Source organism: Amblyraja radiata, chromosome 13 (assembly GCF_010909765.2).
Source record: "Amblyraja radiata isolate CabotCenter1 chromosome 13, sAmbRad1.1.pri, whole genome shotgun sequence".
Classification (NCBI taxonomy): Eukaryota; Metazoa; Chordata; class Chondrichthyes; order Rajiformes; family Rajidae; genus Amblyraja; species Amblyraja radiata.
Window position 1 is genome coordinate 45,946,239 of NC_045968.1, and position 18,910 is coordinate 45,965,148.

The following is an 18,910-nucleotide window of genomic DNA, read 5'->3' on the forward strand; positions in this document are numbered from 1 at the left end:
ATTAAGGGCAAATTGGATAGGTCAAACCTATTACTCCTCATTCACCTCTAAAGCAAGAGGCACGGCCATTATAATTCGGAAGGGTATACCTTTTAAATTAAAGAAATCTATATCTGATAAAGAGGGAAGATATGTTATAGTCACGGGAGAAATTTACAATACACCATTAACTATGATAAATATTTACGCGCCTAATTTTGATAACCCACAATTTTTTAGGAAAATAATAGATTTAATCGCAGAGCATAATTATCAAAATATAATAATGGGGGGAGATTTTAACTGTGTTATAGATCCATACTTAGATAAATCAATAAAGCTAGGGAAGCGTCTTGTTAAAATTAAGACCTGTGAATTTTTAAATACTTATATAAAAAATAATAACATAGCTGATGTTTGGAGAATAGCAAATCCAAGTGGTAGGGAATACTCATTTTATTCATCAGTTCACAAAACTTATTCGCGAATTGACTATTTTTTATTGGACACAAAATTAATCCCGTATACGAATAAACCATCATATCATAATAGTATTATTTCTGATCATTCACCATTGACTTTTATACTTAAAATTGAGGGAATGCCGAGTATAAAACCTTTTTGGAGATTCAATGTACACATATTAAATAACCCGCAGGGTTATGAGTATATAAAAGAACAAATAAAACTTTTTTTCGAAATAAATGACACGCCGGGTATTTCTGCACCGCTATTATGGGAAACCTTCAAGGCATATATTCGCGGTGTCATAATTTCTTACCAAAGTTTTCAAAATAAGGAAAATAAAAGAGAACTTCAGCGGATAGAACAGAAAATAAAATTACTAGAACTGGACAATGCAACTGACCCAACCATAAATAAACATAATAAGATAACTTTATTGAAATATAAAGTCAATAGAATACTATCGGCTAGAGTAATAAGATTATTCCAAATTACAAAACAAGCACACTTCGAATTTGGGGATAAGCCACATAAACTACTTGCGAGGCAACTGAAGCAACGAGAAAAGGAAAAAACTATTACTAAAATTAAATCGGATAAGGGTGAGTTTTTAACACTGCCTAAGGATATTAATAAGAGGTTTGCCCAATTTTATCACAATTTATATACATCTAAAATAAATACAGATGTAAGTAAAATTACAAATTTTTTAGATAATTGCAAGCTCCCAAAATTGGATAGTTTAGAACAAGAGCAATTAGGAGCACGGATTACTAATGAAGAAATAAAACAAATAATAAACTCACTAAAAAATGGGAAGACCCCAGGACCAGACGGTTTTAGTAATGAATTTTATAAAAGATTTCAGGAGTCAATTGTACCAAGATTATTCAATTTATACATGCAGGCTTATACTGAAAATAAACTACCAGAAACCCTAGCAGAAGCAACAATAACACTTATACCAAAAAAAGATAAAGATTTAGATGAACCGGGTTCTTATAGAGCTATTTCACTTCTAAATACGGATCAGAAAATTTTAGCAAAGATTCTAGCTAGAAGGCTAAATAATTATATTAACAATTTAATAAATACGGATCAAACGGGATTTATACCCAAAAGGCAATCATTTAATAATTTGAGAAGGCTTTTCAATATAATGTACTCTCATAATGAGGACAATGAAGATATTTCAGTTGTCACGCTGGATGCAGAGAAGGCATTTGATCAAGTAGAATGGCAGTATTTATACAAGGTACTGCAAAAATTCAATATGGGAGAGAATTTTATTAGATGGGTTAAACTACTTTACGATAGACCTACGGCAAGAATACTAACTAACAATACGCTATCTCCAAAATTTTACTTATCAAGGGGTAATAGGCAAGGGTGTCTTATCACCATTGCTATTTGCCCTTATGATAGAACCGTTGGCCGAAAAGATTAGAAATCACCCGAATATTCACGGATATAACACTAAGGACTCAAAGAATAAAATTTCACTATATGCTGATGATATCCTTTTATATATTACTAATACACAAACAAGTATACCCACCTTATTAACACTAATTGAGGAATTCGGCTCTTTTTCAGGATATAGAATAAATTGGAATAAAAGCGAAATTATGTCTTTAAAACCACAGGATTCGAGACACTTACTAAAATTCCCCTTCAAAATTGCAACAGAAAAATTCAAGTATCTGGGTATTCAAATTACGAGAAGACACAAATCATTATTTAGTGCCAATTTTATACCACTATTAAATAAACTGAATGATATGATTACATTTTGGAAAACGCTTCCGCTCTCATTGATAGGTAGAATTAACGCTATAAAAATGACTTTCTTACCACAATTAATATATTTGTTTCAAGCGATCCCAATATATATTCCAAAATGTTTTTTCAAAAAACTAGATTCCACTATCACTAATTTTATATGGGATTACAGAACACATAGAATTCAACGAAAGCATTTGTGCAAATCTAAAGAAGTTGGGGGTTTATCATTACCTAACTTTATGTATTACTACTGGGCAGTGCATATTAAGAACATAATGTGCTGGCTGGATAGTTCCACTCAGCAGTTGGAGTGGATAAGAATGGAGAAAGAAGAGTGCTATCCGCACGATATAGGAACGATCCTGCTCTCACCGATAAAATTGAATAGTATAATATATAAGAAGAACCCAATTATTCACAATATAATAAGAATTTGGAAACAAATAAAAGTATCCTTGAAATTAAATAATTTATCAGTACTAACCCCACTATTGAACAACCCCGCATTCAAACCTTCTCTCATCGACAACACATATCAACAATGGGATAGACTGGGGATTAGGAAAGTAGGGGATATGTATGAATTGGGCAAACTGTTATCATTTCAACAATTAAAATTAAATTTAAATTGAAGGATAATCAATATTTTAAATATATACAGGTATGTGACTTTATGAAGAAATATACACATAGATTTCAAACTATATTTTTAGACCCTTTAGAAGAAGCAATGAATATTAAGGCTGATTCACAAAAATTAATATCATACTTTTATAATAATATATTAAATAGAGAATCACTCTCAACAGAAGCACTAAGGGAAGATTGGGAACATGAGCTAATGATAAAGATCTCGAAGGATAGATGGGAAAAGTATTTGATGAATACACATAACTGTTCTATTAATGCAAGACATAATTTAATTCAATTCAAATTATTACATAGACTATATTATTCAAAAACGAGGTCGAATAAATTTTATCCAAACGTCTCTCCCAGATGCGATAAATGTTTGTTTCAAAACGCTAATATAACACATTCATTTGTAGGATGTACAAAGTTGAATACATTTTGGAGTGATATATTTGATATATTTACAAAGCTCTTCAAGTCAAGAATAGAACCCAAAATGGAATGGATTATATTTGGAATAATAGGAGAAGATACCAATTTAAATAAAGACCAAAATGTTTTTTTTAATTATGGGTTAATAATTGGAAAGAAATTGATACTTAAATTTTGGAAAAATACAACCATACCAACTGTTAAAATGTGGATTAGGAATATGATGGACATAGCACGCCTTGAAGAAATGAGACTCCGACTAATAGATAAATATGACCAATTCTTAAGGAGTTGGTCTCCTTTCATCGACTTTTTGGAATCATGTGATGCAGCGGTACCATAAGGATTGCTGATTTCAGTTCATGACGTGGATAGATCTACATCTCCGAATACAGATTTGAAAAATTCTCTTTTAAGGGGCCTTCTCTTCTATTTCTACTTTCCACTTTTTCTTTTTTTTATTTTATTTTTTATTTTTTTTTTTTTATATACACACTTCACATTTTTCTACTCTCTACCATCTATTTTTCCACTCTTTCCCCTTTCTATTGTTTTCGTTTTCTTGTCTTGCTTACTCATAACATAAAACTAGAGGTTGTACATGGAATGGATTACGGTATGACATAGTTGGCACCTAAAATTAGGTGCCACTGTATTGTTTTGTATTGTATTAACTTCTAATAAAATAAATTAAAAAAAAACAAAAAAAAGGAAAAACACCAGGACCAGACGGATTCAGTAATGAATTTTATAAATGTTTTTACGACATAGTTACACCACGTCTACAGAAAATGTATACATACGCTTTTAAAGAACAAAACTTACCTGAAACACTAGCAGAATCAACGATCACATTAATACTTAAAAAAGATAAAGATATAGAAGAACCAGGCTCATATAGAGCTATTGCTTTGTTAAATACGGATCAAAAAATATTAGCGAAAACACTAGCTAGAATAAGTCAATATGTTAGTAAATTAATAAATGAGGATCAAACGGGATTTATACCTAAGAGACATTCATTTAATAACCTGAGACGTCTGCTTAACATAATGCACTCTCACAAACCTCAAGAACAAGAGTTATCTATCATTTCATTGGACGCAGAAAAAGCGTTTGATCAAGTAGAATGGGATTATATGATTAAAGTATTGCAAACATTTCAAATGGGAGAGAACTTCATCGCATGGATAAAATTATTATATAACAAACCCACGGCTAGAATATTAACTAATAATATACTATCTACGAAGTTCAAATTAACAAGGGGCAATAGACAAGGATGTTCATTATCACCGCTGTTATTTCGCTCTGGTAATTGAACCTTTAGCTGAAAAAATTAACACACCCGAATATTTACGGTTATAATACAAAATATTCAAATAACAAAATATCCTTATACGCAGACGATGTATTACTGTATATCACAAAACCCCAAATCAGTATACCAAACATATTAAATCTAATTGAGGACTTTGGATCTTTCTCAGGATACAGAATAAACTGGAACAAAAGTGAAATTATGTCGATAAAACCGAAAGACTCGACACATCTCTTGAAATTCCCCTTTAAAATAGCCACAGAAAAATTTAAATATTTAGGAATTGAAATCACTAGAAATTATCACGCTATGTTTAATGCCAATTATAGCCCCTTACTTAAGAAACTAAATCATCTAATTAAATTCTGGAAAACGCTCCCGATGTGTTTAATAGGTCGAATAAATGCTATAAAAATGATCTTTTTACCACAAATCCTATATTTATTTCAATCAATTCCAATATATCTTCCAAAAAGTTTTTCAAAAAACTAGACTCAGACATTTCAAATTTTATATGGGATTACAAATCCCACAGAATACAAAGAGCACACCTTAGTAAACCAAAAGAGATGGGTGGTCTAACTTTATGTACTATAATTGGGCAGTAAATATTAAAAATATGATTCACCTGCTGGACAACTCTGCCCAGCAGGTGGATTGGATTGTAATGGAGAGAGAGGACTGTTCTCCATGTAATACAGGAGCGACTCTCCTCTCACCAATGAATCTGAATAACAAAAATTATAATAAAAATCCAATGATACATAGCACAATTAGAACTTGGAAACAAATAAAACAGAATCTAAAATTAAGAAATCTATCTCTTTTAATGCCAATAGTCAATAACCCGTCGTTTAAACCCTCAATTATAGATAAATCATTTACACAATGGGAAAGAATGGGAATCAAAACGCTCGGAGACTTGTATGAATTAGGAAAATTATTATCATTTCAACAATTACAACTGAAATATAATTTGAAAAATAATCAATATTTTAAATATCTTCAAATCCGTGACTATCTGAAAAAATACACAAAAGACTATCATAACATGTCCCCAGACTTATTGGATGAAGCCATGAAGACAAAGGCTGAATCAGCAAATCTAATATCATACTTATATAACATTATTTTAAATATAGAAATACCTACAACCGATGGTATTAGAAGAGACTGGGAACAGGAACTAGCTATAAAAATTTCAAAAGAGAGTTGGGATAAACACTTACTATATGTGCATAAATGCTCGATCAACATACGACATACTCTAATTCAATATAAAACATTACATAGACTATATTATTCAAAAACTAAAATAAATAAACTTTTCCCCAATGTCTCACCCATTTGTGATAAATGTCAGTCACAAGAAGCTACCATAGCGCACTCTTTTGTTTTCTGTATAAAAACTCAAAAATTCTGGAACGAAATATTTGAAATCTTCACAAAATTATTTAAAATAAAACTTGTACCAAAAGCAGAATGGATCATTTTTGGAATATCGGAAGGTAACCCCGAATTAAATGTGTTTCAAAAGAACTTACTTAATTACGGGCTAATAATGGGAAAAAAGCTCATACTCAAATCTTGGAAAAATGCTCCAATACCAACAATAAAAATGTGGATTTCAAACATGTTCGAAACACTACACTTGGAAGAGATGAGACTCCTCCTAGCAGGCAAAGCAGACCACTTCCAAAAGACGTGGTCTGCATTTACAGAACTATTACAAGCATAAGGTGCAATAGTAATTTAAAATATAAATGGTACCAGGATCTGGTAACGGGGGGTATAAAATAAAAATGTTTTAAAAACACGGTTGGTATATCCTTTTTTGCGAGTTTTGTGTTACAATAGAGCGATTGTTTTTCCTTTTTTTCCCTTTTCTTTCTAAGGTCTTATTTCCTTTCTTTACTTCCTTCTCTAACTTCTTCCCTAAGGGGCTTTCTTTTCCCAACACTTTCCTGCACCTTCACGATTCTTGCTCACTTTCCTTACTTCTTTTATTTCTACCTTTTTTAAAGCTCGAAAAACGAAGTGGTACAACAAATGTAATAAGATATATCTGATGTGTAATTTTGTAATTTACTGTACTTCTAATTAAAAAAATTAAAAAATTAAAAAATGTATTTTGTGTGTTCAATTGCTTTTTATTAGTATGACTGTATGGCAAATCAAATTCCTTGTATGTTGCAAAACATACTTGGCTCATAAAGTATGATTATGATAATGATTTTTATGACTAGTAGATGTTCATCAGGAAGAGATGATCACACCAAGATACAATATTGCATTCAGTTTGAGGCAGAAAATTCTGGGGTTGTAACAATTTTTAAGGAGGCTGAGGTCATTTAACATCTGCCAACCCCTACTGTGCAGTGTCTACCATTCAGTGGTGGCCAGTGCTCTGTTTTTTGCTGTGGCCTGTTGGGGAGATGGCGCCCGCATAGCGGACAAAAACAGACTGGACAAGCTAATCAGGAAGGCCGGCTCAGTGGTCGGGGCTGAGCAACGAACGGTCCAGCAGGTGGCAGAGGCCAGAACTCTGAACAAACAGGGTTCAATAATGATCAACCCCACTCACCCACTCCATGCCCTGAAGGTGATCAAGAGCAGCATCTTCAGTCAGAGGCTGATTGCACCAATGTGCAAAACTGAGAGACATAGGAAGTCCTGTTTACCAGCTGCTATAAGGTTATATAATGCGCATAAATAACTGCACTTTTTTTTTAATTAATTGCATTTTAACTTGTATTTTAACTTGTATTTTAACTTGTTAAGTATGGAAGCCATTTGAGGAAATGTGTGGTGTTATGTCTGTCTTGAAGCTGTCGTGGCACTGTAATTTCCTGTAAAGGATTATTAAAGGTATAATCAATCAATTGTGTTAACTTAGGGGATTTATAATTGAAGGAGGATAGAGCTTGCTCACGGGAACTGGGCAAAAGATTAGCAATCACAAACATTTATGGAAATAATTCATGATTCCCACAGGTCCCTAAGAGTAGCCATACAATTAGATAAAGATAAAGTGGTAAAACAGGCATGTGGTATGCTTGCCCTCGTTAATTGGAGCATTGAGTTTAAGAGTCAGGAAGTCATGTTTCAGCTTTATAAAACTTTGGTTAGACCACATTTGCAGTATCGTGTGCAAGTCTGGTCATCCCATTACATACAGGAAGGGCATGGAGGAGACTTTGGGGAGGATGCAGAAGAGGTTTATCAAGATAAAGCCTGGATTAGGGGGCATTAACTATAAGGAGAGGTTGAACAAACTGGGATTGTTTTCTCTGTAACATTGCAGGCTGAGGGAGACATGATAAAAGACTATAAAATTAGGAGTGGCATTGATAGGGTAGGCAGTCAGAATTGTTTTCCCAGGGTAAAAATGTCAAATGCTAGCAGGCATAGCTTTATGAAGAGATGGACAATTCTATTTTATACGCAGAATGGTGCGTGCCTGGAATGCACCTCCAGGGGTGGAGATGGAAGCAGATATGACCATGGTGTTTAAGAGGCTTTTAGATTAAACACAAGGAATAGAGGGATGTGGATCACGTGCAAGCAGAAGCTATTTGTTAAATTATCATCATGTTTGGCTGAAGATCCTTTCCTGTATTCTATGTTCTATGTTCCCAATGCAAATATATTGCATTGAGAAGGAAAGGTTCGAAGCAGGGGATGAACAATTAAGGACAAATTTAAAATGAAGAAATATACCAGCTAACTCCTTAAATATTTCACCCTCTAACTCTTTCTTCCCTTCCCAAAGGTACTCCTAAAACCTCGATCTCTAACCAAGCTATTGACCATAAGTCCTGATGGTTAGATGATCACTTCTAGAACTCTAGAGAGTTTTGCTATCCTTATGCAGTGGTTGTTGACGTTGCTGGGACAACAGGTGCCTTACAACTCCAAGTTCTCCATGTGTATTGTTCTAGTTCTCGTTCCCACATTCCTGTGGTCCGTGTTTGTCAGTTTTGAGTTTGTTTTTGTCAGTTTCAAGGCACTTCTAGCTTGTGGGCATAGGAAGTGGACTGAATCTCTTCCAAATTTGTTTTGTATGGAATGAGTCTGGCCAGCAGAGAGAAAGGAATTGGTCTGGACTGATTTCATGGATTGCAGTGAAAAAAATGCTCACGTTTGCTCCTACTGCATCAAACTAAAACAACAATTTCATTTTGTTGATAATTTAAAATATATTTTCAAATTAATATTTAATCAGGAGAAGGCATCATTGTTAAAAAAATAAAAATGTAAATATGACATGTCCCATTATATTTCCAAAACAAACCCCACCATAAGTTTAAATACATATTTTATTTCATGGTTTCAAGGTCAGTTTATTGTCACATGTACCGATTAAGGTACAGTGAAATTTGAGTTACCATACAGTCATACTAAGTGAAAAGCAACAAGACACACAACCACATAAAAGTTAATGTAAACATCCACCACAGTGGATTCCACATTCCTCACTGTGATGGAAGGCAATAAAGTTCAAACTTCTTCCTCTTTGTTCTCCCACGGTCGGTTTAGTTTAAAGATACAGCATGGAAACAGGCCCTTTGGCCCATCGAGTCCGCGCTAACCATCAAACACCCGTTCGTACAAGTTCTATGTCCTCCCACATCCACTTGAAAAGTTTGTTTTTCACTGCACCTCAGTACATATGACAATAAATTAGAGGCCAGTCAACCTCTAAACCAACATGTCTTTGGGATAATGGAGGAAACCAGAGCACCCGGAGGAAACCCGCACATTCACAGAGAGAACATGCAAAATGCACACACACACAGCGCCTGAGGTCAGGATTGAACCTGGATCTGTGGCACCATGAGGCAGCTGCACCACTGTGTCACCCTATTGTTGTTAACCCTAATGCAGATATTGAGGGGATTAGGGGTTACTGGGTCAGTGCTAGAAAGTGGTTTGAAGGTAAAAGATCAGCCACAATGTTACTGAATGATGGGGCATGCACAAGAGGGCAAATGGCTTCTTTCTGCTTTTGTTTCGTATGTTATTTTGTACTCTCGGCTTTAGCACGGCTAAAGATTTGAATGTTTTTGACATTTGAAAACTATTAAAACCTAATTATTAGCTATTAAATTTAGAAAAAAATTACACACTGAAATAAAAGCACTTAATAATGAGAACCAAAATATTTCAATGAACCTAAGCTGCTCTTTTCCGTTCAAGTCGATGGAAAAGTTGGCCCTGTGCCAAATCTAACAAGGTGCAGGTTGTTTGAGTAAAATCTAATTGCAGAAATCCAACTCAAGTCATGGAAAATAGCTGATGTTGCACACGGGAATCTTATGTGGGTGACTGTTAATAAATCACTATCAAATCCCAGAATTAAAAAATGCTATTGATATTGGAGACCAACAAACTACTCTTTAGTTTGGTATAGATCTACAGCAAGGAAACAGGCCCTTTAGTCTGCTGAGTCCATACCTTGGACAATTTACAGAGTCCAATCATCCTACAAACCTGCACATCTATGGAATGTGGAAGGAAACCGGTAAACCCGGAGGAAACCCACATGGTCACAGGGAGAATGTGCAAACTCAACACTGGCAGAACCCAAGGTGGGGATTGACCCCGGGTCTCTGGCACTGGTTGCTGTGAGACAACACAGGACAACACCGGGACATTGTGCTGCCTTTTTCATAAAGTCCCAAATGGTTCACTAAGGCTCTTTAGGGAAGGAAATCTGTTGGATTTATCTGGTCATCAGACCCATGATATCATTCTTAACTCAACAGTCCTCTGGAATAGGCTAACAAGCGGTTCGTGGCAATTAAGGACAGGTAAGAAATGAAGATCGCATATCCCGATAATGAGCAAATAAAAACTGACTTCTTCCTTCCTCAGCTTTGCTATTTCCCTTCATTTGCCCTTGGAGCGAGCAGTCTTGAACTACTATCTACCTCATTGGAGACCCTCAGACTATTGTTGATCGGACTTTATTTTGCACTAAACATTATTCACGCTATTCCCTTTATCATGTATCTGTACACTGTGGATGGTTCAATTGTAGTCCTGTATTATCTTTCCAATGACTGGTTAGCATGCAACAAATGCTTTTCACTGTACCTCGGTACACCTGGTAATAAATTAAACTGTGCAAACACCACCAATGCATATCACATGGACAGCAGGGTACTCACTTTGCGCAATTGTACAAGTCACAACAGTAGCAAGTGTTACTCCGCACCTTCAGATTGCAAGATTCGGTGAGACTCTGGCATGGCACCTGTAACCAATAGAAGATTGTAGAGGTGTAACACAGCTGCCTTGGTTTAATAAAAAATCTGAACATAAATATTGCCGACGAACATCTTAAAAGTTATATGATTATGTGCAGGACTGAAGAATGTTAAATATCATTATGGCTGCAATTTTGCCATGAGCTTCTGATGTTCAGAGCTACTCACTAAACAGTTCTGACAAAGCCCATGTTGATCACTGAATTTAGCAAGGCTGCTATTTACAATCACATTAGATCAGTTGCCGGAATCCAAGAGGCAATACCAGTGGTGAAGTGTCCAGTATCCTTCCCCTCAGCCCAGACCCCACTCCCCATCAAAGTGCATTGTTAACTTGGGGGCCTGATGGACATGAGCATCGACTTGAAGCCAGGTAGAATAACACAATCACTAGGAGATGGGAAGCCAATATCATGGGTACGTTGGTATGGTGAGAGCTGGGGTGCGGCAAGTGAAGAGTTTGAGATCTCCACCAAGGAATGAAACTTGTGCCCTTCAGACCTTTTTTCCTTCCACCTTTTCAGGCAGATTAAACAACATCGGATTCTTGGACATCTTCGTGAAATCATTACCAGCAATGCTTTTATTCCATTTGAACTTCTCTTGGGCAGGAGGCCTTCCTCTGCCCGATGCCTGAATTTAAACATGCAAAATTAATGCCAGGAGTGTGGGATCAAGTGCTTGTGATATTATGATCCAAACACAGCCATCTTCAGCCGCTTCTTACACGTTTCAGATTAAACAGAGCATTAAAATGAATCACGCACCTTTCTTAATAGACTGATTGATGTGAAAGCTGATGAAGTACTAACAATAAACCAGCTAATAATTCTAATTGGTTTTGGAAGGAATGTAGGGTGTGTATGGATCATGTGAGCAAGATGAGATTAGTTTATCTTGGTATGATGTTCGGCACACACACACTGTGAGCCGACGGGCTTGTTCCCGTGCTGTACTGTTCTACTGTATGTTCTACGTTCTATGAAATTCTGCTTGTGTACTTTTGTTTTGTGGCTGACCTCTTTCAATAGCTTCACGTACTCCAGTACTCCATGATTACTGACCTCCTGTGACCCCATTTTTCTTTGCAACTCCTCATCCTCTTCTCCTGCTCCTTCTTCTTCTTCTTGCGTTTGGCGTGCACAGCCTAAAGTTGTAGGTCAACTTGTTCTATTCGATCTATTTGTTTGTGCACGTCGGGTTGATTGCATTAGTCAAAACAGGGTGGACCACATGAAGGTTGCAATCTCCCCCCCCCCCTCTTCCCCAGTCAACGACACCTTCACTTGCTTTGTACTATGATCCATTTGGTCTTTGAATCTTTCCTGCCCTCCACGCTTTTATAGATTTTTCCTTTCTCTTTCATCCCCTCTCTTCTTTATATTTTTATCTTTAACCATTCCTAGTTCTGACAAGTTCTGTGTCTCTCTCCACAGGTACTCCCTTGAACTGTGTTATTTTCAGAAATTCCGGCTTTTCCTTCAGTTTCCCAGTATCTGTGGCATTCAACATGCATGCCAACACTGAAAATAGACATGCCAAATTAAAGACACGTGGGATATGTTGATACTGTTCCTTTAACGTTGTGCCCATTTCAATGGGGGGGAAATGAACGATAAATCTAATCTTTCAATTTCAAAACTGCATGAGCTCACGCGGCATTAAAACACACAAATAAACTAATATATTGATGAGTCACATTTCACACATGGTTATGTACATATGGATGAGTTGTGACTCAGGGTTTCACACATCCTAGTTATGTGCAGATTATTAAAGTAGTTTCAAACCATTTTATTTTTCCAAAACATCTGGTTACATCAGTAAGAGATCTTTGAGCCTAGATCTTTTGTAACTTAACACCTTCCTCCAGATGTGACAGTAAATACTTGTCTATACCACGCAGCAGGAGTTTGGCATGCTGCATTTCCCCACTGTTATAGGACATCTGATATCTATGGTCTGCTTTATCAATGTTTACTTCTTATTCCACGCTTACAGGAAGACCACACTCAAAACCAGGGCATTTACAAAATTCACGGGCATGGTGGGAGGAAGGAAGTGCTGTTTATCCCTACAGAATTCTTTCCTTGCAGCCTTTCCTTAAATGAAGCATAACATCAGCCACCCTCCATTGTTCTGGCTGCTCACCTGTGGCTATCATTGATACAAATATGCTACAAATGATGACACCTGAGCTGGAGGTGGGCAGCGAATATTGGCCTCGCCCACACCGTAAACGCAGCGGAACCCTGTGGGCCAACTGCAGCCATGTGCGGAAGAAGGCCTGGTTCGCCGCTGCGAGAAGACGACTGTTTGGTGAACTTTTTGTAACTTTGTCAGCGGCAGAAACTCTTTGTGTACTACCTAGGTGAGTTCTGCTGGGTGATTTTACCACATTATATGCAAAAACAAAGAATTTCACTGTACCTAGGTACAAGTGACAATAAAATATCATTGAATTGAATTGAATGTTCAATATTTTCAATTTGACTCAATCTATTATCAAAATGTCTGTACCAAAAGGTATTCCATCATTTAAAGAATGAATGCGCCATGATTTATTTCACTTACAGTAGTCAGATAATTCTCATAAATAAAGTTGGTTCCACTGGTGTAATGTTGGCATCTTCCTGCATGCAGTGGTCTTAGATCCTAACAGTTCAACAGGATATAAAAATATATTTTCAATTAATCTTATTATTACACCAATTCCAGAGCAGTTCAAACTAACAGTTTTCTTAAGAGAATTTTATGCGAACATTTCCCTTTTAAAGTCTTCTAAGCTCATCTATTTGCCTTTCTCCCATCCACAGAATAATGAATTCAAACCATCTTCATAGCATAATACTACACTGATTTCTAATCTTTGCTTCTCCATGTCTCACCTCCATGGGAAGAATTGCCAGGTCTTTTGATAAAATGTAATGGGGTGTTTCGTATCTATATGAAACACAGGTGAGGTAGACATGGCTGACACTGAATGGCCTCAAAGTTTCATCATGTTCCACAATGGTTATGTGTGTTAAATCATTGAACTTCTATCTAAAAGCTTTCATTGAACAGAATAGTGTACTTGCTGTGAGAACTATGAAGTCTATGATTTTCCTGCAGGATTCTCCACGTGTTCAACAGGGGTGGCACGGTGGCACAGTGGTAGAGTTGTTGCCTTACAGCGCCAGAGACCCGGGTTCGATTGTGACTACGGGTGCTGTCTGTACAGAGTTTGTACATTCTCCCCGTGACCACGTGGATTTTCCCTGGGTATTCCGGTTTTCTCCCACACTTCAAAGACGTGCATGTTTGTAGATTAATTGGCTTCGGTAAAGACTATAAATTGTCCCTAGTGTGTAGGATAGTACTAGTATATGGGGATCACTGGTCAGCATGGACACGGTGGGCCGAAGGGCCTGTTTCTGCACTGTATCTCTAAACAAAACTAAAATGGAGGCATCCAGACATGTGCTGTGGCATATAACAGATCATAGCATTGCAGTATGCGGCTTGGGTAATTTTCATTGCAGTAAGTGTGGCCTCTCATGCTGAAGCTCCTCTTCATGACTGAGGAGGCTTTGTTGTGAGGTACGGGGGATGAAAGAGGGGGTTCTGGCCCAGGACATCAAGCACTGGGAGGCAATTTCAGGGAGGGTCCAGCCAACTGCTGTCTCCACCTTCTCAGCAACAGGCTTCGATCACCACATCCTCAACCCACAACTCAGACCATTACCTCTCTGTTTTCCTCTGCCATTTCAATAATGATGCATCAAGAAAATGAAAGACTTTTATATAAGGCCTGTCAAGGTGCAAACCCCTTGGTTCTGAAGAATTGCTAGGCTAATGTTTCGGACAAGGACTCTGCTGAGCTGTGTGGTGGTGAGTGTCAGGGAGAGGGATTGCTGGTCCATTGGAGTGTGGTGTGGCAAAGGGATGACTGAACTCTCCTGCTCCTTAAGCCTGTTCATTAATGTTCAAATGACAGAAAAATATGACTCACGATGTTTATGGCAGTGAAGACACCATCCACGATCACACAGACAAATGCTGCAATAATACCAAAACTGAGGAAGATAATGGCTGCAATCAACTGTGGGGAAAGGAGATAGAGGCATGTGAAGATTATTAACTGCAGGTTAGTTCTTCTCATTTGAAACTCGAGATTTTGTAGAATTACGTTATAAAAATAGGATTAAACAAAGAAAAATGAAGAATGCTCCAATTCGTGCTTTGTCACCCATTACAGCTTGCATTTTATACAGTATAATCCACAAAATATTTCAAAGTGTGTCACATATATGTAGGTATGTTACAATACTTACCTTCAGCGGCGCTGCAATTCTGCCACTGGCCGTGTACGCGATTGTGGCGCGTTTGAGGGGGAGGGGGGGGGGGGCGGGGTTAAAACGCGTTTTTTTTCCTACCTTGTCCTGGATTATATTTGGTTGGAGTGCAAGCTTTTGCTGAAGAATCGTTCCGACGGGCGTTCTGTCTATTTTTTTTTTTTTAATTGCCCGACTCGTTCAGCGCTGGGGTCATTTTAAAATCAGCTTCTAAAGCGGTCAACGCCGACAACGGGGACGGATTTCATGTAGGTGACAGGTAAAAGAAAGCTGTTTATTTTTATATATAAAAGTGGTCCTTAAGATACCTTTAGTTCACATTTTAAGTTGTGAAACGGTGATTTAGTCCCCATACCAACCGGCAGTGTTTTTCATGCAGATATGGGGATCTAAATCACTGCAAACCGCAACGTTCCATATGGTCGCGTTCCAGAAAAACCCACTCACAAGACGTGGCCAGGTGCATGGGTCCACCCTCACCTACAGGTTCCTTCCAAGTCATAAATACATCACTATTCCTTCAACATCACCAAAGGGTCACTAAAATCACAAAATGGCCATTATTTTACAGGCATTAAACATTAAATTCCTTCCATTTGGCCTATAAATCCATGACAATGAGATTTAAAAATTATGTTATATTGTGAATTCTTGTGTGAATGTTATTTGGACACTTAGGCTATTTAAAAATGTTAATCTATTCTTAAGAAATTGATAGATGTTTAGATCTAGTAATTGAATTTTGTAATTAGCTACAATTAGGTAACTAGCTAATTATATGCTTTAATTTCAAGTCATCTAAGTAAGATTGTTTCATATTTGTTTCAGAATGCTTCAATCTATAATAACTGAAAATGTATTTTAGTTCTCTTAATTTTTAAGAAAGTTATGGCCATTTGACTGTCCTCGATCACAGCTTTTGTGTTAAGTCAATGGAAAAGCAATAGAGAACAAGATGCTAATTTCCGAGTATGAAAATGGCCATAACTTTTTTAATACTGAAGATATGAAAGTGAATTAGGTGACAAATTAAACTTCTTTTTATGCTTTGTCTGATGGGATAAATTACAGACTTGATTTTTAAAATCTCAAAATGTTGTAACATTGCTAATATATGTACTAAAACTTGTGTAGTTGAAGGTTTTACAGACATGGAGGAATATAATTAAGAAGTGAACGGTGCACGGGAATGAGAATTTAAATGTTTACACATTAGTTCTTTCTAGGGAAGGGGAGAGGGAGATGGTGTGAGCCTGGGGGTTTAGGGATAATTGTGGATTGAAAATGCTCCGGTGTAAGGTTTAGGCTGAGCAGGAAGATGTTGACGTTCAATGGTTCAATGTTTTTTTATTATCATGTATGCACAGCACAGTGAAATTATTTTGCACAACCCACAAATGCACAGTCACCATATTTTGGCACCGTTTACAAAGAGTTTAAAAAGTCCAAAGACTGGCCCACTTGCTGGAAGTACTGTAGTGTCCCTGGAATGCAACAGAGGTTGGAGCAAGAGATTGTCCAAGTGATCGGTGGAGTGGCCAGGAGCATGGGTCCACCCTCACCTACAGGTTCCTTCCAAGTCAGAAATATATCACTATTCCTTCAACATCACCAGGGTCTGCCATCCAACAACCCCATGGAGCACCTTCATTACAAAGACTGCGGCAGTTCAAGAAAGCAGCTCCACCAACACCATCCCAATGAGTGTGGGTAACAGACAGACTGTTTGCCAACAAAGTCCATGAACTGTAAGTGAATGTTTGATGATCACAAAATCATGTAAGATTATCAGCAACAAAAGGACCGAAGATGGAATAGAAACAGTTAACATTATCAAGATGAAGGTGAGCATGTATTCTCCCCACGGGGGAGTTGGTGGAATATGAATTTCACCATTGTCCTAACACTCCAAGCGGTATAATTACTATACCTTGCGATTACTATACCTTTTAAAGCAGAGATAGATAGATTCTTGATCAATACGGGTGTCAGGGGTAATGGGGAGAAGGCAGGAGAATGGGGTTAGGAAGGAGAGATAGATCAGCCCTGATTGAATGGTGGAGCAGACTTGATGGGCCAAATGGCCTAATTCTGCTCCTATCATGTGACCTTAGATCGTGGTCCCAAGAAAATTATGATACAGCTGACCCTCAACTCTACATTGCAATAAGCCCACCTCTCTACAGCCCCATGGTGGTTAGATAACCATTTAGATTTTTAACAACAGTGTAATCGTTTCAAGCTTCTCAATTCCAAATGCATTTAACTTCTACAAACTAAGTTCCCTGTTGCCACGGTGGGAATTGAAGACAGGTGTCCAAATCAATAGTTACAGTCTCCAGATGAGGGACCAATAATTTAACCCTTATTCCAACTTCAAGGTGCAGCGGTAGAGTTGCTGCCTTACAACGCTAAAGACCCAGGTTTGATCCTGACTACGGGTACCGTCTGTTCAGAGTTTGTATGTTCTCCCTGTGACTATGTGGGGTTTTTCAGGGTGCTCCAGTTTCCACCCACTCTCCAAAGACAGATTTGTAGGTTAATTGACTTTGGTAAAATTGTAAATCGTCCCTAGTGTGTAGGATAGTGCTGGTGCATGGGTTGATCGCTGGTCGTCGTGGTGGGCTGAAGGGGCTGTTTCCATGATGTGTCTCGAAAGTAAAGAACTGGGCGGAAGAGAAGATTGAGAGTGTGCAGGGTGGAGCAAGCTGAGATCAGTACTTTGGCCCCTGGATTCTTTCTGCTTCTTGTCTGTCTGTCTAGCCTGCACCGATCATGGAAGATAGTTTGTAGCTTAAACTTGGAGCTACTCTGGGAAAGTATTCTCCTGGAGCTTGGAAGCACCATTCCCATCCCATGCCACAGTGGACGAAACCAGGGCAGTGTATTGCAGAAAAGGTTAAAAATCCTCTCCTCGAACTAACATGGGTGGATCAGCTGAATATGCTGTCCCATCTTTGTCCTTCCTTTTAACTGAAGCATGTTGTGATATGATCTCCTTTTGATTAACTCAGTGAGAAAAAAATGTCATCACCACTTCTTCAGACAGCGAATGTTACTTCAGAGGTTGAAGGCGTAACGAGAGGGCCCTTGATTCTCAGTGTCAAGGGGCCCGGTTATTCCTTACCCAGCAATGACCCATTTAATGATAATTTTTAGCATCTGTTTTGCATTCCTCTCATTTCTCCTTAATCCATTGAGACAGTGAATTTGAATTACTTCTGCATCACTTGGAGTGGAATGTCTACATGGATGTGTTTATCTTGGACCTAATCTCCTCCTCCTGATCCTTCCAGCCACCTCAAGCAGCTTAGGCGAGCTTCCCACGCTTTTGACATCCAAAGCTATTAATGTTCCCCGTTTAAAAGTTCAAATGAAAGGTAAATGGTGATTTACGATGGATGGCGGTCAGTAAGCAGGAAGATTAAGGAAAATACAGGAGGAAATTAACTAAGGGAAAGAAAGGTTGTAAAAACTGATTAGCAGGTGTAATTAAACTGAATGCTAAAATACTGCTTAATGTATGGATTATGGTTTTAATGCTCAGCTATTTTGGCAGCAAGGAACCCTAAAGGTGCAATAATACTGAAAATGCTAGAAACCCTCACAGGTCTGACGAAGGGTCTCTGTTCCCCTGTCCATGGATGCTCCTCACCTGCTGAGCATTTTCCAACCTGCAACGTTGT

The 18,910-nt window shown here is 37.6% G+C and overlaps 1 protein-coding gene across 2 annotated transcripts in view; it reads right to left on the reverse strand.

The window, feature by feature from the left end:
• Positions 1–18,910, reverse strand: part of LOC116979968 (transmembrane protein 255B-like) — a 78,903-nt gene that overhangs the window by 11,257 nt on the left and 48,736 nt on the right. For both annotated transcript variants that reach the window (XM_033031953.1, XM_033031952.1), the window contains 3 exons: positions 14,882–14,971; positions 13,462–13,542; positions 10,789–10,874 (listed from right to left, as the gene is read on the reverse strand). In XM_033031953.1, coding sequence (XP_032887844.1) covers positions 10,789–10,874; positions 13,462–13,542; positions 14,882–14,971 — 257 coding nt within the window. The remainder of the gene's footprint in view (positions 1–10,788; positions 10,875–13,461; positions 13,543–14,881; positions 14,972–18,910) is intronic.